General features: G+C 39.0%; 1 protein-coding gene across 2 annotated transcripts in view; it reads right to left on the reverse strand.

Annotated features, from left to right (window-relative positions):
- Window positions 1-4,987: 4,987 nt before the first annotated feature.
- Window positions 4,988-21,307, reverse strand: part of MTMR8 (myotubularin related protein 8) — a 152,252-nt gene continuing 135,932 nt past the window's right edge. For both annotated transcript variants that reach the window (XM_058536020.1, XM_058536019.1), the window contains 2 exons: window positions 13,844-13,970; window positions 4,988-11,213 (listed from right to left, as the gene is read on the reverse strand). In XM_058536020.1, coding sequence (XP_058392003.1) covers window positions 10,743-11,213; window positions 13,844-13,970 — 598 coding nt within the window. In that variant the 3' untranslated portion in view covers window positions 4,988-10,742. The remainder of the gene's footprint in view (window positions 11,214-13,843; window positions 13,971-21,307) is intronic.

The raw sequence follows: 21,307 nt of genomic DNA on the forward strand, positions 1-21,307 counted from the left end.
CTTTACTTCCATTTAGGTTCCGTTACTCTCCCACTTTTAAAATGGCATTCTCATGAGTATCAGATGGTGTTATAATATTTGTTTCTATTGTCAAATATAATTTATAAAACTCATTGTATGTACCCATATTTCTGCTTCCTATTGTTCTTTCTTCCTTCCTGATGCTCTAATATTTCCTCTTTTATTGTTTCTTTTCTGTGGAAGAACTTCATGTAGCCAGTCTTTAAGAGTAGGTCAGCAAGCAACAAATTATTTTAGTTTTCCTTCATCTGAGGATGCCTTTTTCCTCTTCATTCCTGAAGGATAGATTCACTGACTACAGAATTACCAGTTTTATGGTAATTACCAGTTTTATGGTAATTCTGTAGTCAGAATTACTAGTTTTTTTCTTTCAGCAGTTGAAAAATGTCCCATTTTTATCTGGCTTCCACAGTTTCATATGAAAAATTCACTCTCATTTGCATTGGTATTCCCCTGTAAAGTCCTATACATAACGTGTCATTTCTCTCTGGCTGTTTTCAATATTTTTTGTCTTTAGTTTTCAGAAATTTAATTATGATGTATTCTGGCATGGATTTCTTTGGGTTTATTCTCTTTAGGATTTGCTCAGCTTCTTAAATCTGTATGTTTGCATCTTTCACCAAATTTAGGAAGTTTTTTCCATTATTTCTTCCAATACTCTTTCAGCCCTGCTCTCTTTCTTCTTTCCTTCTCTGATTCTAAAGATATGAATGTTGGCTTTTTAAAAAAAAATTGTTACACAGGTCCCTGATGCTCTGTTTTTTTTAGTCAATTTTCTCTTGTTTTTCATATCAAGTAAATTCTATTGATCTGTCCTTAAGCTAACAGATTCTATCCTCTCTTATCTCCATTCTATTAGAATCCCATCCAGTGAGATTTTTTGTGTGTGTGTGAGGAAGATTAGCCCTGAGCTAACATCTGTTGCCAATCCTCCTCTTTTTGCTGAGGAAGATTGGCCCTGGGCTAACATCCATGCCCATCTTTCTCTACTTTTTATGGGATGCTGCCACAGCATGGCTTGACAAGTGGTGCATCAGTCTGTGCCTGGGATCTGAACCTGTGAACCCTGGGCCGCCAAAGCGGAGTGCGCAATCTTAACCGCTATACCACTGGGCCAGCCCTCAGTGAGGTTTTTTTTTAAAAAAACTTCTGTTATTGTATTTTTCAGTTGTATAATTTCTTTTTGGTTCTTTTTTTTATAACTACTTTTTCTTTCCTCAGATTTTCTACTTTTTCATTTATTTTAAAATAATCGTTTTTTGAATAGACTTTTATTATGGCAGCTTTAAAATCCTTGTCAAATAATTCCAACATCTGATTCATCTCAGTGTTGATGTCAGTTGTCTTTTCTTATTCAAATTGTGATTTTCCTGGCTCTTGGTATTACGGGTGACTTGCTCTTCTATCTTGAACATTTTGTCTAGTATGTTAGGAGACTCTTGGGTCCTATTTAAATCTTCTGTTAGCAGTAACCTTAACTTTAGCATGCAGATCATGGCTGACTTTTGTCAGCTGTGGTTCCAATGGAAGTTTAGGTTTAGAGTCTTTATGGTGATATTTTGGTCTGCTTGAGTTATCTGGTGCCACTGGGGCTCCCACTGGTTTCTGCTTGTGCTGCCTCAGAGGGTAAAAGGGCTTTCCCCAGGCCTGTGGCCCAGTGTCTCTCAGTGGGGGTGGGAGTCTCAGGCCTTCAAGGACAGAGGCTTCCCTGGCTGGTCCCTTCTTTTGACAGAGTGCCCCCTGCCTGTGATCTTCCTGGGATGGGCACTTGTTGCAGCAGGGCCTCTCTTGTTGATGTCTCCTCGCTGCCCCAGTGTCTCTGAGTAGGAAAGGGCAGGGATGAAGAATGCTTATCTTAGCTGATTATTAGTATAAGGTAGGCTCTTGATCAATCCCCCTTGCTGATGCTGCCAGGCTCACCTCTTGTTAGAGGGACTTGTTTGACCTGGAGGAGAAATGAGCCTACCTGGGCTGCGTTCTGTTGTTAGTTGGGGTTAGGCAATACCCATGCTGGACTGCCTTTTTCTCTTGGGTTGTTAGTTGAGACTTGGGGTCTCAAACCTTTGGTTGCCTCTTGTATTATTTCCAGGGTTTATAGTTGGACTTAGTTGGAAGGAGGAGTGAGAAATGAGTCTACATCTTGTCTGCACCAGAACTACAATCAACGGGATTTTAAAGTACAAATTCTAAAGAGAGACAATTTTTTAGAGTCAGTCTTGGGTTCGAATAGCCTACATACTAGCTTGATAACATAGACACAGGACCTCAGTTATTTAAGCCACATGAAATAAATTTAAAGCTCCCAGCTCAAGGGCTGGCACAGATGAGCCACTCACTAGGTATTCAATATCTTTCCCTAGAAATCTAGTTCAAACTACCTGTTTTAAACATAAGGCAACAGAGGCCTAGAGAGATGAAGGAGCCTTTCAAATGTGCTGTGACTTACATATACCCAAGTGACATTTTTTTCTCCAAAGCCCAAAAGCATAGTCTGTGAATTCTTGATTATTTGGTTCCTTTCTTCTATATGGTAGTTCTGGTTCAGTTGGACAGGATTGGAAGAATTAAACTAATAATACCAATTAATATTTGAAAAGCACCTCCAGATTTACAAAGTGCTTTTCCAGTGACAATTTCCCTTGGTTGCCACTATCACAGTGTGAGACTAGCAAGGTAGAGATTATTCTTGTTCTGCAAATAAGGAAACACAGTAAGTCAGGGGTCTGAAACTCATGCAGAGGTGATTTCTCATTCAGGGCCTTCGCTTGACACTTTTTCTCCTGTGAAACCAGACCTTTACTGAGTGACAGGGGGCTATGGAAATAGTTGATTTCAGGACACCCAGCTTGCTATGTCCTTGGTTATAGCTAACACAGTGGGTTAACTTTGGGGCTATAGAGTAAATGGATTCCAAGTTCAGGCTTATGTTCCATTTGTTGTAAAGTAACCTGAGAACTTGGAGCTCAAATTACCCTTAGAGAGTTTGTTGGTAAAAAAGTTCTCCCAGACACATAAAATTATCCATCTGCATAGGTCACTTCAGGGAAGGGCATATCTTAAGTGAGAAAGGAGGTAGCTGAATTCCAATAAAGGGAAATAGGGCATAGTCCAGGAGGGCAAGATTGAAATTTATTGTAGAAAAAAAGCTGTAGCCTGGCCAAACAATAAGGTGCTGGTTGAATAAACTATAGCTCATATAGTGAGATACTATGTAGCAATTAAAAATGATGAGATCAATTTATATTTATTGAAATGGAAAGATGCTCAAACTAAGAAAGAAACTTATAAAGGAGTGTGTAGTATGATCCTATTTTTGTTCTCTATGCATGTGAGATTTATCTCTGCATAGAGAAATTATGATACTTTCCTTTTGGTTCTCTATATTTTAAAAATCATTCTATAATGAACAAATATTTCTTAATTAAAAAAGAAAGACATTTGGGGGCCGGCCCTGTGGCTTAGTGGTTAAGTGAGTGCGCTCCACTGCTGGCGACCCGGGTTCGGATCCCGGGCTCACACCGACGCGCTGCTTCTCTGGCCATGCTGAGGCTGCATCCCACATACAGCAACTAGAAGGATGTGCAGCTATGACACACAACTATCTACTGGGGCTTTGGGGGGAAAAAATAAATAAATAAAATCTTTAAAAAAAAAAAAAAAAAGAAAGACATAGCCTAATCTACTTGTTATGAACTGAATGTTTGTGTCCCCCCAAAATTCATATATTGAAATTCTACCCCCCAATATAATGGTAATAGGAGATGGGGCCTTTGGGAGGTGATCAGGATTAGATGAGGTCATGAAGGTAGAACCCTCATGATTGGGATTAGTGCCATTTTAAGAGTCACGAGAGAAGATGTGTCTCTCTCTGCTCTCTATAATCTGAGGTTACAGAAAAAGATAGCTTCCTAGAAAGCGAGCTCTCACCAGACACCAGATCTACTGGCAGCATGATCTTGGACTTCTCAGCTTCCAGACTGTGAGAAATAAATGTTGTTTATAAGCCACCCAGTCTCTGGTATTTTGTTATAGTAGTCTGAATGACTAAAACAGAAATTGTATTATAACTTCATTGTATTGTAACCTGATTGTTTAAAGACAATGTGTCAAGAGTAGGAAGGGGGCTGAATGGAGTTGAGGAAAAAGGAAGCCTAAGAGTAAGAACTGGTCAGTTTAATCAGTAGCAACAGGACTGAAAGGAGGAGGAGGCTGACTAATGTATTTTGATTGCTTTTTTTATGTGACAGGCACTTTACCAGGTAGTACTTTATATGTTAGCTCAGTTAATCTGCACAACCACCCTGTGTGGTAGGTACAGTTATTAACCCATTTTTCAGAAGAGGACTCTGAGGCTCAGAGAGGGGAAGCGACTTGCCCAAGGCCATAGAGCTAGTTAGCTTAAGTTAGCTAGTAAATGGTAAAGCTAGAACTAGAACCCAAGTCTCTCTATGTTCTACTTGTTGGGGGCCCTGGGCATGTGGGTTCCCAGAGAGGGAGGCTCTGCTGTGGGGCAAGGAGAGAGCACTGGTCTCTTTTGCAGCCTGGAGGAAATAACTCTTGAGTTCATGAGGCTCCATGTGTGAGGATTCTTGCTGGGCAGTGGGGAGAAAGGGCCCTGGAGGAGGGGATGAAGAGCCTGATTCCCAGACAGGGCTGTCTCCCAATGTGAATGAACAAACTGTCATTCAGTCAGACAGTACACTTTTGTTGAGTTAAGTAAGTTGAAGTCAGTCTTGTCCTCACAGCTGATCAATGGCAGCTAGACCCTGCACTCCATAGTGCTGTCCAGAACCAGGCATCCTCTCTGATACCTGTCTTGTTTTATTTTAATATCAACAAGGCATACTTTAACCAACTTTATAAGGTGGTTCATCCATTAAGGCTAAGCCAGGGCACCTTTTGTTTTGTGAAGGTATGCCACCTTCCCTTTTATTTGTAGCTATTACACAGCAACCTCACACACATAAAAGATCAAAGTTTTTTTTTTTTTAATTTTAGACCAAAAAACTGTATCAACCAAACATCTTCAAATTGGAACACAACTGTAGAAGGGGGCCAGTGAGCAATTTGGCATTGGACTAAACAAATGGCAGTGAACATCCTGACAGGGTCACACACCCATACCCCAATGGTATGACAGGTTCAAGATAACACACAACAGGAAGTTTAAGGTTAACCATACACACCGTTGTACCCTGGCAAGTTCAGACTTGAGCTGCTGTGACAGCGTCATTCTGTAAACCTGGGGCTAATGAAAAGTCAGGTCCTCAAAGAACCTATGCAGCTTGGATACTGATTTATACATCAGTTGCATGATGTCCATGCAGGTATGTGGCTAACATTAACACACTACAGATAATACTGGTCATATATTTGAATCCTACTTCTAAAGCTGCCTGATCAACACATCCCAGGGAAAAGGCCAATTGCTTCACCATCACTTTGGTTTTCATCTCTGGCTTAACATACCCTAAATTCCTCATGGCACTTAGCTGGACAATATCAAAGTTAGAGGTCTAGCACTAAAAGAGTTTTTTATTCTTAGATAAATTCTCTTCATTTGAATGCCCAAATGACCTGTGAGACCAGATGTTACTAAAGTTAGAGTAAACACATATACAAATAATCTTACTATAAGCTACATTCCAAAAGCACTGAACTTGTTAGCTGTTCCTAAGCCTGAGGCACTGTTAACTAGAATACAGAACGTGCTCCGTTTCAGAACTAGAATATGTGCTCTGCATGCCTATTGGCATTTACAAATTACGAAACAACCCTGTCTGCAAATGTGAGTGAGGTGGAGATGGTGGAGATATTTTATATGAACCAGTGTGTCCAACTGCATGTGAGGTGGGATCAGAGACATCAGTATTTCAACAGTGATCACCTAGTGACTTTGGTGTACATATTCTCACCTGACTGGTGAAGGGCCTAATGATGTTTCAGCTACAAAGAGGCAAAGAAGGGGTTCAGAACTCATCTGCCTTAGGGACATATTAAGGGAAGAGAATACCACCCACTATCCTTGACCTTTTAAAAGAAAAAAATCCAGGATCACATGCCCTATCAGAGAAAAGTGTTGACAAAGAAAATACACAACTCAGAGCATTCTTAATGAAAGAGTTTCTGCCAGTGTAACAGATAGCCTTAAAAGAAAATACATCAGCCACAGTACTGCCTGGAAAAGAGGACCTTTTTTGGACCTTATTGGAGCACATGAAATCTTAACTGGAATTTTGGTCATCCTGGATATGCATATGCTCCTTTGCTTAACTGGACAGGTGTATTTCTGTTTTACCTTCTCTTCCCTCCTGCCCTCCCCCTCTCAACTTCTCCACAAGTGAGATTCTATGAGGGCTGGTGTAGGGCTCTCTAAAGAGTCAGAGTACGAAGCCATGAAAATGGTTGAAAGGCAATAAAGCTTTGGAAGAGAAAGAAGCTTTTAGTTCACCCCCCAAGCTTTAGAAAACACTAGGAGGCAGAGCACCGGACTTAACATGGAAGCCTTTGGTTTCACACTGGCCAAATTCTGAACATGTTTTTGTTTAGCCCCAGCAAGACACACGGGTCTAAATTAGCTGCTTTCTAGTACACTTGCCTTTTGTGAAGACAATTCACAAATCACAGAGCATGTAACACGCTTTTACTTGCACTGACATCTAAAGGAGACATGGGCTGCCATGATTGGTGACAAAACCAAAACTTCCTATTTAAGGGGAAGGCACAGACTGTCGGTCTCACAGCCAAGGAATTGGAGAAGACATGTTCTGTATGGCTTGAAAATTACTTTTTTTTTCTTGCCTTGGGAAAGCTTCTGTGTTGCCATCAAATGCTTTGAAAACAGAACTGCCTTTAAAAAGATAACAAACTAATAGTCCTTTACAACCCCAAATATTTTCCCTTGTCCTTTGTCTGTTGGGTATCACCTAAGGGCCAAGCCATTTTTTCACATTATATGAGAAAAACAACCCCACAGGAAAAAATTTAAGGCTTAATCCATGTTTACTTTTTGTTTGTTTTTCAAACTATATCAAAAGTCAGTTCTACATTTGGCACTTAGAAGAAAGCAACCATATTTGGTTGGAATCCTATCTGCCTGTACCATACATAGAATTCCAGGAGCGAGAGGCCTGAGGGTGGGGAAAAGATTTGGTACAACAGATAACACTAAATCATACACATGGGGAATTAAGAGAGAAAGTGAGAACAATCTTCCTAGGTATAAACCAATCTGAAGTATAGTATACCCATTTTGAGAGAAGTATTTTTCTTAAAAGGTAATTTACATTTCCCTGTGCAACTATTTGAAAACAGTTTATAAACTGCCACTTTATAAAATGTTCTCATAGAAAGATTTCCCAGTGATATATCAAAGCTTAACAGCATCAAGAAAAGGTGTTATGTGTTTAATAAAAACCAGTATGTAACAAAGATCTGACATAGTTATTAAACTTCTCTTTCTGCTAAATTCGGGTCAAGCTTAAATATTTACCAATTTGGTTTGAAAAGCACCTCTTAAAAAGACTTGGGTTCCTTCTGGTTGGAAGGGATCAGGGCAAGATCTTACTTTCAGTGAAGTATGAGGTGTGTCTCAGACAAAATGTGTCCATGCACATTGATAGGCAATGACAACTGACTTGGTAGTAACTGAATACAATTTCTAGGGCGACTTTCCAAAGATAACTGTGCCCAATACATGCACCATAAGCTTTACATTCTTGCCCTGTTAGTTCCAAATAGAGTTTCAGGTTTTCTTTCATATATCAAACCCTATCCCTGAATTTCTTCTTTAAAAAGTCAGACCATTAGCTGTTACTTAGGTTGGTTATTTTGTTATTTTATTTATTACCATGAGGAATCTGTCATTCTATAAAGTAAGTAAATAATTAATGAATTTTAAAAAATGTTGTGTGAACCTGAGCACGGCCACAACACAGGCATAGAGTGTGCCTCATGCTTAGAAAAGATAAGTAGTGACCCCAGGCCCATGAAACTTGTGCAGAAAAAAGGCAGAGTTCAGGTAGTGGATGAGACAGTGGCAAGGGGTTAAATGCCTTCCTATTTAAGTGGGACAGTCACATGAGAATGGAATTTCTGCTCAGGGAACTGGAAGGGTAGGTCAGTGAGGGAGGGAGTCACATTTCTTTCACAGCATAGGTGCTATATGAGGGTATGAAATGAAAGCCATTAATAGATCATCTTTTCTAGTACACCTAGCAACTTTCCTTCAGGAGTCTACTCTCTATTGCTAGGCTTCTGACTATTGACAACTACTGGATTTTTAACAGTACATAAATATTTGGATTCCACTGAACTTTTTTCCTCTCTCAGAGTTTCAAATCCAGCTGTGAAATGGGGAGGTGTTTGGTGTTGAGAGTAAACAGGGGATCTTCACAAGGCTTTCCTTAGGTCCATGTATGTTATATACAAGCAATAATGGGACATGTTGGGGAATAAAAATAATAAAAGATAAAACAAATTGACCTCACAGATCTTTAGGCTGAAATTGATTCCATGGCCTTAGATCCTCAACAAAATAAGATAGTCTTTTTAAAAATTTTGTTTTTGCTTTTGGAAATACCAGTGTGGCTCTTTACCACTTCTCAGTTTAGAACTGTATTGAAAAGACCTTTCCACTGTTGATTAATTTTATCTTGGATCTAAGAAATAAGGTTTGGCACTATGTACTTCCCTTGTACAGGTCTGTAGAAATAAATCTGAGACCCCTGAACTAACTTTTTATAGTAGTTTTATTTGCAAAAACTACTATGTCTCACCATTTGCCTTTTTCCTTTCCCTGAAAAAACCTTAACACACTATATCTGGAATATCATGGTAATAGACTGTAAAATTCAGATTGAGATATGGGAGAAAGCCCTGGGTATAAAGCGAGACCCAGAATAGACTCAATTGTGGCATCCTCTTTGACAACTTCCTTCACAAAACCAGGGTTAGATGAAGCCTCCAGATCAAAACGATTTGCATAAATCCCATTTTTTTCCAGAAGTAAGAAGTCAAATGGCAACTGGCAACATCTATGATTTAGGTTGTATAAGCCAAGGACCAAATTGTGGAAAGAGAGGGATCAGAGAAGATACAATTAGGAAATCACCTTGATGCTTTAAAATTATAGAAATAAGGCAGCTATCAAGAAAAGATAAGTAGAAAAATGGCTCCTATTTACACATGAAAAAAAGACAACCCAAATGATTTAGAGTTCTTCCTCTAAAGAGGACGGTTGTTTTGGGTTCATAGTTTAGCTAGGGGGAAGAAATAAAGGAACTATCCTGGCTCTTCTCTCCACTTCTAACACTTAAATTAAAAGGCACTTCTTTTCTTACAAAGAAAAGTAACTAATAAGGTGATCTTTTAGAGACATTTGTGTTTACAACTGGATGTGGTAGTAACAGAGATGGCTCTTTCACTAACACATCTCATTTTTGAGCTTAAACCAGGCATAGAGTATTTGGAATAGACATCTTAGGTGAGGATTCTGTTGGCAATGGAAATGTTGACAATATATAGTACATGACCCAAACTGCCCAAAGCTCACCTCACCTCAGCATGTGGAAGCGGGTAAACCATGACTGAATATCCAATAGGAAAGTGTACAGTAAGTACACTTTCTTACAACCCTATGGGGAAAATCTAGTGTTTAAACAACAAGGAACACATATCTTCTCCTAGGAGTATTTGGACCTGCTATAAGAATGAACTTTTTCTGAAAGTGTACATTAGCATAAGGTGATAAACCCACCAGATTTTAAAAGTAGCGCCAATTGTGTCTAAAAATCCACAAACTTGATGTGATGTCTAGAGAAGCAAAACCACTGGTCTTCATAAAAAGACCTAAGAACAGGGTTGTTTTAGGAAAACTTAGATGGGCCATGTGTAAGCCAGGGTCTAAAGCACTGAGATTTTCAGTTGTCTTCTGAACTGAGGTTGAGATTGCTATTAATCAATGTTATTAAATCAGACCTCACTAATTTGGAATTGATCATTTTAGAATGTAGTGGATTCAAGTTTACCTATGGGCTATCTATGAAAAAAGGAGTTGGCTGCGTATTACAAGACCTAGCTGGGGTGTGGGTTGAGGAGAGCAAGGGTTGTAACTTAAGAAAACTATTTTGTTATATGTTCTAAACCACCAAGCATGCATACTAAGAGTTAAGGATCATTTTCATTTATTTCTCAGGCAAATGTTGGGGTCTCTACTGGCAATAATGTTAGCTTACATCCTATCACTAAACATACCTGAAAGTAAAATTTTCTTTTAAACCATTCTGCAATTCAGTTATCTGCTGCACACTGTGTCTCCATCCCCTCAACAGGGTCTTAATTCTCCACTGTGACAATATTTCCACTTTGTTCTCATGCTACAGCAATGAGGGTAGAAAAGTAGGGGAGGTTTATCATTAAAAAAAAAAATGGAATAATGGAACCAGCCTAATATCTCAGCTGAAAGGCAACATTTCTAAAGTGAAATCCCATTCTAGAACAATAACATATTCTTTGTTTTGCCTACATTCTTGGCTACTTGACATGCATATACTGGTTGCTTAACCAGTAAAGGCCCTAAATCCCCTTCCAGACTCTTAATGGGAAGAGAGGTACCCTGGCCTCACTCATTTAAACCAATTGGAAAAGCAGCATAACCTTCTTTGGAACAAGGATCATTGTGGGTGCTGCAGGCACACCTAGTAAGGAAGCAGATGAGTAGCTTACTGTTGCTTAGAGCAGCCCGCCTCCTTGGTGCAGGCCTTGGAGATGCCTGTGTCCCCAGAGATGCCCATGCACTCAGAGAAGCCCATGGCCCCAGAGATACTCATGTCTCCAGAGAAGCCCATAGCCTCAGAGATGCCTGAGTTGCCAGAGATGCCCATGGCCCCAGTGATGCCTGTGTCTCCAGAGGAGCCCACATCCCCAGAAATGTTTATGGCCCTAAGGCTACCCATGATTCCACAACAGTCACGGTGGAGGTCTGCACACTGGCTTTTTACTTGATCCATCTGAGCTCGGAGGCCTCCTTCCCTGGACAGGGTACCATTCTCCATCAAGGTATTCAGGTCTCCATCGATACCCATAAAGCTGAGAGGATTGGTCAAAGGACTTCCCAGATGCTGAGATAATAAATTCCCTAATTGAGAACAGGTACAAACTTCTTCTCGTGGCTCATCACGAGCTTTCAGTTTCTGTCACAGGAGCAAGAAATGGTTGAAAAGACTTAGAAACAGGAAAAAAAAAACTAGGCAAATACCACATTGACCTGCAGGGATTCTGCCTGCTGTCACTTACATGATAGACAATGACCTTTTGTCCCCTCCTTATCTCCAAATGTCTTTTCTTCATCATTTGACTTAGTGCTTTAAAAGCCCTACCATTAAAGATCCTCAAGCATCTTGTATCTATAAAATTCCTCTTTTCTGATAAACACAATTTTATTCCTGGGAGCAGGGAGGGCAAGGGAGAAGATCACTAACATTTACTGAATATCTCTAGGTGCCAGTGTCTTTACATATAGTATTTCCTTTTATACTTATAAGAATTCTATTAGTGTAGGTATTAGGTATATTTTACAGATGAGAAAACTGAGGCTCAGAGAATTTATGTAAGTCACCCAAATTCACACATTTAGGAAGTGGTAGACCTGGGATCTGACCCTGCCTCTTCTTAATGCCAAAGTCTACGACCTGTCTACTACCTCATGCTACCTCCAATGGATATTTTCGCTTTCAAGGATAACACAATGATTCACTGATACTTTACAACAGTGATTCTTAACTTTTTGGGGATCATAGACACCTTTGAAAATCTGAAGAAAATGATGGATCTTCTTCTCAGAAAATGTATGCATGCACATGTGTGTACATGAGACAGCACACACACTGTTTTTAGGTAAAATTTCAGGAGCTTCACAGATCGCCCGATGGGCATCTGTGGACAACTATGGGTTCATGGACTTGAGTTTAGAGCTCCTACCTTAGGGTATAGGCATATCATTTTTATTTTCCTAGAAATCACAAAATCACACATCCAAAAAAACAGTGATAACCCTTGAAAGAGGAACTGTATGGGTAGGTAGCTGGGCGAGTCTTGTAAACTTTTCATTTTGTACGTTTTTGTATTCTGCACATTCTAACTTAATACCTGTATTGCCTTTTTTTAAGTGTCAGCAGGGTTATCTGGGCAATAATATTATGGGCCACTTTTGTTTTTCTTCTCTGTATTAAAAAAAGAATGTTAATAATTGCCATGTATATATTTTAAAAGGAAGCCTTACTTGTTTACTTCAGAATCAGAGAGTGATCTGATTCTATGTAGAATGAATCTGATTCTTTCTCAAGAATTAGCTAAGAATAAGTGAGAGGGCTGGATCTAGAGTAGGGGACCTGCTCTGGGGAACTTGTAGAGAAGACTGCTAATACCTAAAGGGAGAGGCAGGAAACCCTGGGAAAAAGTTTCCCTACTTCTCAGTCTGCCTAGGGCTTGGTCCTCCTGAGGCTGCTTGTTTTCCCTTTTTCCTATGATTTTAAGTCATGCTTCAATTTTGCCTCTTTTTCTTCTTCTTCTTCTTTTTTTTTAATGGAACCAAGTAACTGACTGTTGCCTCCCAAGAGCACATTCAAAAGTTTGGGATCTGATGTAATCACAATACATTTATTTTCACAATAAAAGAATATTTGTTTACTTACCTTATCTGGCCTAAAGTAGGTTCACTCCCAGTTCCTAAACAGCACACCCTTTCCAAGAATTCTTTTCTAAGAGGTACCCCTCCCCTCTCCTTAAAACACACCCTTAGGGACCCCTAGATTCCAGAAGCAGCTCAGCATTTTCCATATTTTGAAAGGAAATCCTTGTTGACTTGTTTAACCTGTAGTTAAAAACAAGTGTCTGACCTTGGTTTTGCTAGTATCATAATGCAAAATCATCACACATAGCATGCCCACTCAATGAACAAAGTTTGCAATCTACATGGGAAGGAAATGATAATTTTTTATAAGGTTTTCTTAGTTGGAAATAAAACAATTTCATCGTTCTTATCAGTACACCGACAAGAGATTTACACATATTGTGGTATATGAGGTAAGTATCTGGGTTCAAAATTGATTTGGCTTGAACTAAAGAAGCCAGACTTACGGCCTATTGAACATACATTGTACATCTGCTTTAACCATTAAAGAATGCACTCTCTTAAGATAAGAATGCATACTTCCCCTCCTACACCCTGTTGGTAATACCTGTATTAGTCCCTTTCCGGACATCAGGGTCATGTGGACTTGCTAATTTGTAACTAAATACCTCTTTGAAACTTTGAAAATGTATCCTGGCTGTGTTTAATGTATGTTCTTTGTTCTAAAAAGATAAGACTGTACTGAAAACCATGCTTCTCTGGAACGCTTTCTAAGGCCTTCCTGGGTTATAATCCTCACTGTAGCTCAAGTAAAACTCACCTTATTTCTCTTATCTATAGAATGGTTATTGGTTATTTTGCATCTACAACACCCAAGATATTATACTTATTCTCTTGATGGATAACAAATGCCAGTATGATTTCTCTGTCATTCCCTCTTGTTCCTCCTAATTCCAGCCAGATCCAAAGAAGAAACCGATCCAGTTGTTTAACTAGCTGAGTGTGATATTTACGACTTTCTATGGGAAGTAAGAATGAGTTGTGCCTCAGAGCTTTGTATACACAGGACAGCTGGAAGCCAGAGAGTACAACAAGCCAGCCAGGCAGCTTCTCACAAGTAAGAACTCAACTCCAAGTGGGCTGGGCCTACCCAGAAGGGGCAAGAGGATCTCCTGAGACTTTTATCCTCACCTTTTCCAGTTTGTGCACATCTGCCTCCAGCATTGCTCTCTGCTTCTTAATTTCCAGGAGGCTCTCTATCATACTCTGTTTGGGCTGCAGCCCTTTGTCAAAGCGGTTATACATCCCACACCAGAACCTTAAATAAACAAAAAGAAAAAAATTGGGTTAGTTTAGCTGGAGGAATAGATTACTTATGTTTTCCTTGTGTCAAGAAAATATTAGCCTGGTAGGTGGGCAGATCTCAAAAGTAAGGTAATTTTGATGACATTAAAAAGACTGGGCATGCTCGTGATTGAAGAGTAAAGCTCTTATCAGAAAGACCTCTGCTGAAGGACACACTTTGGACTTGAGCAAATTTGAGCTTCTTTTCAAAAATTAAATGAATTTTTAAATTTTGAGATAATTATAGATTCACATGCAGTTTTAACAAATAACAGGGAGTGACATCAGCAAGATGGCAAACTAGGAAGCTCCGGCCCTTGTTCCCCATCGAAACTCTAAATAAACAATAGATGGACTGAAGTAGCTTTGTGAGAACTCTCGAAATCAGTTAAGAAGCTTCAGCAAGCAAGTGAATGCCTAACCAAGAAAAAGCTATACCCAAAATGGTAGAAATATTCATAGTGCTTTTGCTCATCATTGCCCCACCCCCTCCCCAGTACAGCTTGGTACAATTGAGAGGAAGGTGCCCAATTCACAGTTCCTCCTTTAGGATAGAAGGAAAAGAGTGGAAGTTGCTTGCAATGCTCTGGCTTGTCTACAGGCAGCCTGAGGGATTGGTTTCTGTCTCACCTGACTTGGAGCACTGATTTGAATGGTGGCATAGTTTGCATATCAGGTTGGAGGCTACTCAAAGCAGTGGCAGGTGCGAGCTGCAGGAGGTCTGCACACCCACAGGTGCCTGGGGGCAAGAGATTATGGGCAAATAAATAGAAGAGAACTTCCAAGGCTTCTAAGAAGCAGGGGTAAGACTCTAAGGGAAATTAATACATTTAAAAGCAACCGAGTATATGGGGAATGGGACTAAAAGCACATGCACAGGCCCAGGGAAGACACATCTCCAGCAAAGATCTGAATTGACCCTGAGCCTTTAAACTGGGCTAATTAGTGAAGGCCTTCAGCTGCAAGGAGCCATTCCTCAAAGACTGGGAGAGGTAGCTGGTTTTTAAATGCCCAGATTTCAACAAAAGATGATAAAGCATAAAAAGAAACAGGAAAGGATAGTCCATTCAAAGAAACAAAATAAATATCCAGAAACCGACCCTAAAAAAACACAGGCCTTTGGCTTACTTGACACAGAATTTAAAACAACTGATTTAAATATGCTCAATGAGCTCAAAGACAACACAGACAGAGAAACAAAACAAGGAAACTGACTTAGGAATAAAATGAGAATATCATCAAAAAGATAGAAATGACAAAAAAGAACCAAACAGGAATCCTGGAGTTAAAAAACAACAAAAAAAAATGAATTGAAAAATTTACTAGAAAGGTTTAACACAAATTTAATTAGGCAGAAGAAAGAATCAGCAACCTTGAAGACAAGTGTCTTGAAATTATTGAATCTGAGGAACAACAACAACAAAAAGAATAAAGAAAAGTGAGCAGAGCCCAAGGAGCTTACGGCGTACCATTAAGTGTTCTAATATAGGTATTATGGGAGTCCCAGAAGAAGAGATAAAGTGGTGGAGAGGTTATTTGAAGAAATAATAGCCCCACCTTCCCAAATTTGAGAACAGACATACAATATAAGAAGCTCAATTCTAAGTAAGATAAGTCCAAAGAGATCCACAATGAGACATGTTAAAATCCAATAACCAAAGACAGTTTGTCAAAGACAAAGAGAGAATCTTGACAATAGCAAGAGAAAAGTGACATTATGTACAAGAGAGCCACTAAAAGATTATCAGTGGATTTATCAGCAGTAACCTTGAAGGCCAGACTGCAGTGGGATGATATCTTTAAAGTGCTAAAAGAAAAATATTGTTAGTTGTGAATACTTTATCCAGCAAAATCCTTATGCTTCAAAAACGAGGGAGAAATTAGGACATTCCAAGATAAACAAAAGCTGAGGGAGTTAATTACCACTAGATCAGCCCTATGAGAAGTGCTAAATGGAGTCCTTCAAGGTGAAACAAAAGGACACTAGACAGTAACTTGAGGCTATCCAAAAATATAAAGTTCTCTGGTAAAAGTAAACACATAGGCAAATATAAAATCCTGTACAATTGTAATTTTGAGTCTTAACTCCAATTTCAATTATTTTATAGGATTTAAAAGACAAAAGTATAAAGAATAACTATAAATCTATGTTAATGGGTACACAATATATAATGATGAACTTTGTGAGATCAATAGCATAGTGTTGGGGGGCAGGGCTGTAAAGGAGTAGAGTTTTTGCATGTAACTGTAGTTAAGATCTTATAGTAGTTTGCAAACTACTACAAGAACATACTACAACCAAAGGTAGCCGATGAAGGGAATAATAAAGATTAGAGCAGAATTGAACAAAATAGAGAATGGAAAAACAATAGAAAAAAATCAATGACACCAAGAAGCTTCTTTGAAAAGATCAACAAAAATAAACAAATGTTAGCTATATTAACTAAAAAAATAGAGAAGACTCAAATAACTAAAAATGGAAATAAAAGATGGGACATTATGACCAATCTTTTAGAAATAAAAAGGATTATAAGAGGATACTATGAATAATTGTATGCTAACAACATAAATAACCTATATGAAATGGATAAATTCTGAGAAACATACAAGCTACCAAGACTGAATCATGAAGAAATAGAAAATCTGAACAAATATATACCTAGTAAGGATATTGAATCAATAATCAAAAACCTCCCAACAAAGAAAAGCCCAGGACCAGTAGGCTCACTGGTGAATTCTAACACACCTTTAAAGAAGAATTAACACTAATCCTTTTCAAGCTCTTCCAAAAAATTTAAGAGGAGGAAACATTTCCTATCTCATTCTATGAGGCCAGCATTACCCTAATATCAAAGCCAGACCAAGATAATACAAGAAAACTATAGAACAATATCTCTTATAAATATTGATGCAAAATTCTCAACAAGGTACTAGCAAACAGCATTCAACAGCATAATAAAAGGATTATACACCACAACCAAGTGGAATTTATTCCTAGAGTGCAAGAATGGTTCAACATATACAAAATCAATCAATGTAATACTCCACATTAACAGAATGATGGGGAAAAAACACATGATCATCAGAAAAGGCATTTGACAAATTTCAACAACCTTTCATGATAAAAAACCCTCAACATACTAGGAATAGAAGGACAGTACCACAACATAATAAAGGTCATACATGAATGGTAAAAGACTGAAAGCATTTCCTCTAAAATCAGGAACAAGACAAGGATGCCTACTCTCACCACTTTTGTTTAAAATAGTCTACATCAAAATTAAAAACTTTTGTACATCAAAGGACACAATCAATAGACTGAAAAGGCAACCTATGGAATAGGAGAAAATATTTGCAAACCATATATCAGGTAAGGAGTTAATATCTACAATATATAAAGAACTCCTACAACTCAAAAACAACAAAACATACAAGTTGATTAAAAAATCAGCAAAGGACTTGAATAGACATTTTTCCAAAGAAGAGATACAAATGGGCAATAAGTACATGAAAAGATGGTCAACATCACTGATCATTATGGAAATGCAAATCAAAACCACAATGAGATATCACCCCATACCCAGTAGGATAGCTACTATTTGGAAAATAAAACAGAAAATAACAAGTGTTGGCAAGAATGCGGAAAAACTGGAACTCTTGTCCATCATTAGTGGGAATGTAAAATGGTACAGCCACTATGAAAAACATTGTAGTGGTTCCTCAAAAAATTAAAAATAAGGGGCCAGCCCGATGGTGTAGCGGTTAAGTTCACGCATTCCGCTTCGGTGGACTGGGGTTCACTGGTTCAGATCCTGGGTGTGGACCTACTCACCACTCAAGCCATGCTGAGGTGGTGTCCCACATAAAGAACTAGAATGACCTACAACTAGCATATGCAACTATGTACTGGGGTTTTGGGGAGAAAAAAGAAAACGGGGAAAGGGAGGAAGATTGGCAACAGATGTTAGCTCAGAGCCAATCTTCCTCAAAAAGAAAAAAAGAGCTTCTTAAAAAAATTAAAAATAGATTTATCATATGATCCATCAATTCCACTTCTCAGTATATATAAAAAAACTGGAATCAGGGCCTCAAAAATATACTTTTACACCAATGTTCATAGCAGTATTATTCATAAGAGCCAAAAGGTGGAAGTTACCCAAGTGTCCATGGACAGATGAATGGATAAACAAAATGTAGTATACACAATCAATGAAATATTATTCAGCCTTAAAAAGGAAGGAAGTTCTGACACATGCTACCACATGGATGAACCTTGAGAACATTATACTAAGTGAAATAAGCCAGATATAAAAAGACAGATAATGTATGGTTCTACTTACATGAGGTATCTAGAGTAGTCAAATTCAAAGAGACAGAAAGTAGAATGGTGGTTGTCAGGGGATTGGGTGATGGGGAAACAGAGTTTTTAATGAGTATAGAGTTTCAAGGTTGTAAGATGAAAAATTTCTGGAGATTGGTTGCACAACAATGCAAAGATACCACTGTTGAACTGTACACTTAAAAGTAGTTAATATGGTAAATTTTATGTTATGTGTATTTTACCATAATTAAAAAAAAATAATAGAGAGCAATCCCATGAACCCTTTACCCAGTTTCCCCAATGGATAACTGTTGTACAATATCACAACCACGATAATAATATTGATACAGTAACAATTCCCTCACTATAAGGAGTACTGCTGTTGTCCTTTTGTAGCCACACCCACCTCCCTTCCCTCTCTCCCTCTATCCTGTCCTTAACCCCTCGTAATCATTAACCATTAATTTTCTCTTTTCAAGAAATTTATATAAATGGAAGCATACAGTACATAGTACGTAATATTTTGAGATTAGCTTTTAAAATTCAGCACAATTCTCTACAAGGTGTTGTATGTATCAACAGTTCATTCTTCTTTGTTGCTGAGTAATATTCCATGGTATAGATGTACCACAGTTTGTTTACCTGTGAACAATTTACCTGTTGAAGGACATTTGGGTTGTGTTCAGTTTTTGGCTATTATGAATAAAATTTCTATGAATGCTAGTGTACAGGTTTTTGTGTAAACAACAGTTTTCATTTTTATGGGATATATGCCCAGGAGTGCAATTGTTGGATGATATGATAGTTGCATGTTTAGGTTTTTAATAACTGAAAAACTTTTCCAGAGTGGCTGTACTATCTTACATTACTATTATATAAATGAGCCAAAGATGGCCTCTGCATATTGGCCCTATGTTGTTTACTTCTTCATAGCAGGCTGGGACCTGTTGGCTGAAAAGCCCACCAGTGCCAAACTCAAATTTTTACCCATCCAATTGTTTTAAACATAGCCCAAATAAGCAGGTTTTAGCCATTTAAAGCCTACTTGCTTTGCATACCCCGTGAAACTGCACCCAGTATCTGCTAGCCATAGATAAGATAAATCTTGGAGCAATAACTGAATAGATGCTCCAAACCACCAGACTTGTATTGAGTTCTGCTAGAGGGTGCTTCTCACTGGGACACTGCCTAAAGATTAGGTAGAAGCTTAAACTCCTGGGGGAGACAAGAGGGAGGGGAGGACCCTGTGGAAGAAGACTGGTGCCCATTAGAGGGAAAGGCAGCACAATACCATCATGATAGTGATGAGGATAATTTACCCTCTGCTTTCCTGGTAACCACTTGCAAAGCAAAAAAGATAGAAAAGGCAAAAGGGGAGGGCCAAGAAGGAGGGGCTGGTTCTCAGTTGGAGGAAGAGACATGTTCTCTCTCTTGCCCTGAGGCCCAGTTTCTCCTTAAAGACCTAACCCTGGAACCAAGGGAAAAAGGGGCTGCCTGGCTATCTAGAACGAATCTGGTGAAGAACAAGCTTCACCTAATTCAGGTTGAAATTAAACAATTGGTTGCCATAGTTTATAATGGAAAAATGGTGTCCCTACTAAAAGACCCCACACAATTAGTGTGAAAGGTGGGAATGACCCACAGAGAAGGCTTTGAACCCCATTCCATATATTCCTTGTTGATGGTAAATTTTTATTGCTTGGAAGGTGGACCATGCTATGTTAGGCCTCATAAAGACCTGGATAGACTGTCAATGGAAAATGTTAGCTGAGGCCAAAGATCTCCTCCATCAGCTGGGGATGTTGGAGTGGGCTTATCAGGTAACAGATGGATGCAGTATGGCATGCAGTATGAAGACTTGGCAAGTCCAGAGGCGAGTGAATTGAGTCCTGAGTCTATCCAGTTATTTCTCAGGAGGGCTCTTGATAAGTGTAAGTCCTCTTTATGGGCCATGATAGTTAATGTTAAAACAATTCAAGAAGTCATAACTGCCTTGTATTTAACAGAAATTCATGAAAGATAAACTGAGAGTCAAGTGTTGCTTATTCTACAAACAATACCCTATCTGGCCTAAATCAAAATTGCTATCGACAGTGATCCCTTTCTCCTCTAGGTCAAACAAACCGCCTATAACCAGGCCCCCACTTAAGCATGAACTGTGAGATGAACAAAAGCGGTTGTATTGGATCCTAACGGACAAGGGGGATCAAAATTGGATGATTTCTGGTAAATTGGTGGAGCAATTACAATATTTACTAGGATTAGATTATAATCCTTGGTAGGCGTCACCTTCAAAGACAGTCTCCCCTTTGAAGCATACCTCTGATCTCCTCCAGTGGCAGGCACCTGCCCCCACACTGGGATCTGGCAGTAACAGAAAGGGCTGTTGCAGAAGCTGGCCCCTTCTAGCAGACAATTATCCTTTTGCCATATTAACTATAGTTTGGGCTCCAAAAACTAAACACCACTCACTGGCTGGCTCTGGTGGGCACAGTTGCCCAAATCTCCCTAATCCTAGGAGTCACCCGTGCTTTAAAGGTACCCCCCACCCCCCACCCCATGCAGGAGGTGATCAGCCTGGGGAGGAGGATTAATTAAAGGAGTAATTACCCACTTAACTACTAAAATTGGCCCAGTTCTGCAAAAAGATGCTTCTGTCTTGGTTATACCCCCATCCCCACCAAGACCATCCCTTTTTCCATTATTGAAATGGATCTCTTCAGTCAGCAAGTACCTCATAGAACAAGCCTAAAGTTTTCACACTATTGGTGGGCACCACACCTTGGAAATCAATTAACCTTCCTTTACTGGTGCAGGTGGTAAAGATGACACAGTATTGGCTAAGGCAAAGCACTGGATTATGGCCTATCAAAGCTGACTTAGTTAAAGAAGGGATACTGATTCCTACTATGTCACTTTCAATTCCCTGGTATGGCTTGTGCTAGAAAGCCACTACTAATAAGTGGAGGCTAACTATAGATTATAAAGAG

The sequence above is a fragment of the Diceros bicornis genome, chromosome X (assembly GCF_020826845.1).
Source record: "Diceros bicornis minor isolate mBicDic1 chromosome X, mDicBic1.mat.cur, whole genome shotgun sequence".
Lineage (NCBI taxonomy): Eukaryota > Metazoa > Chordata > Mammalia > Perissodactyla > Rhinocerotidae > Diceros > Diceros bicornis.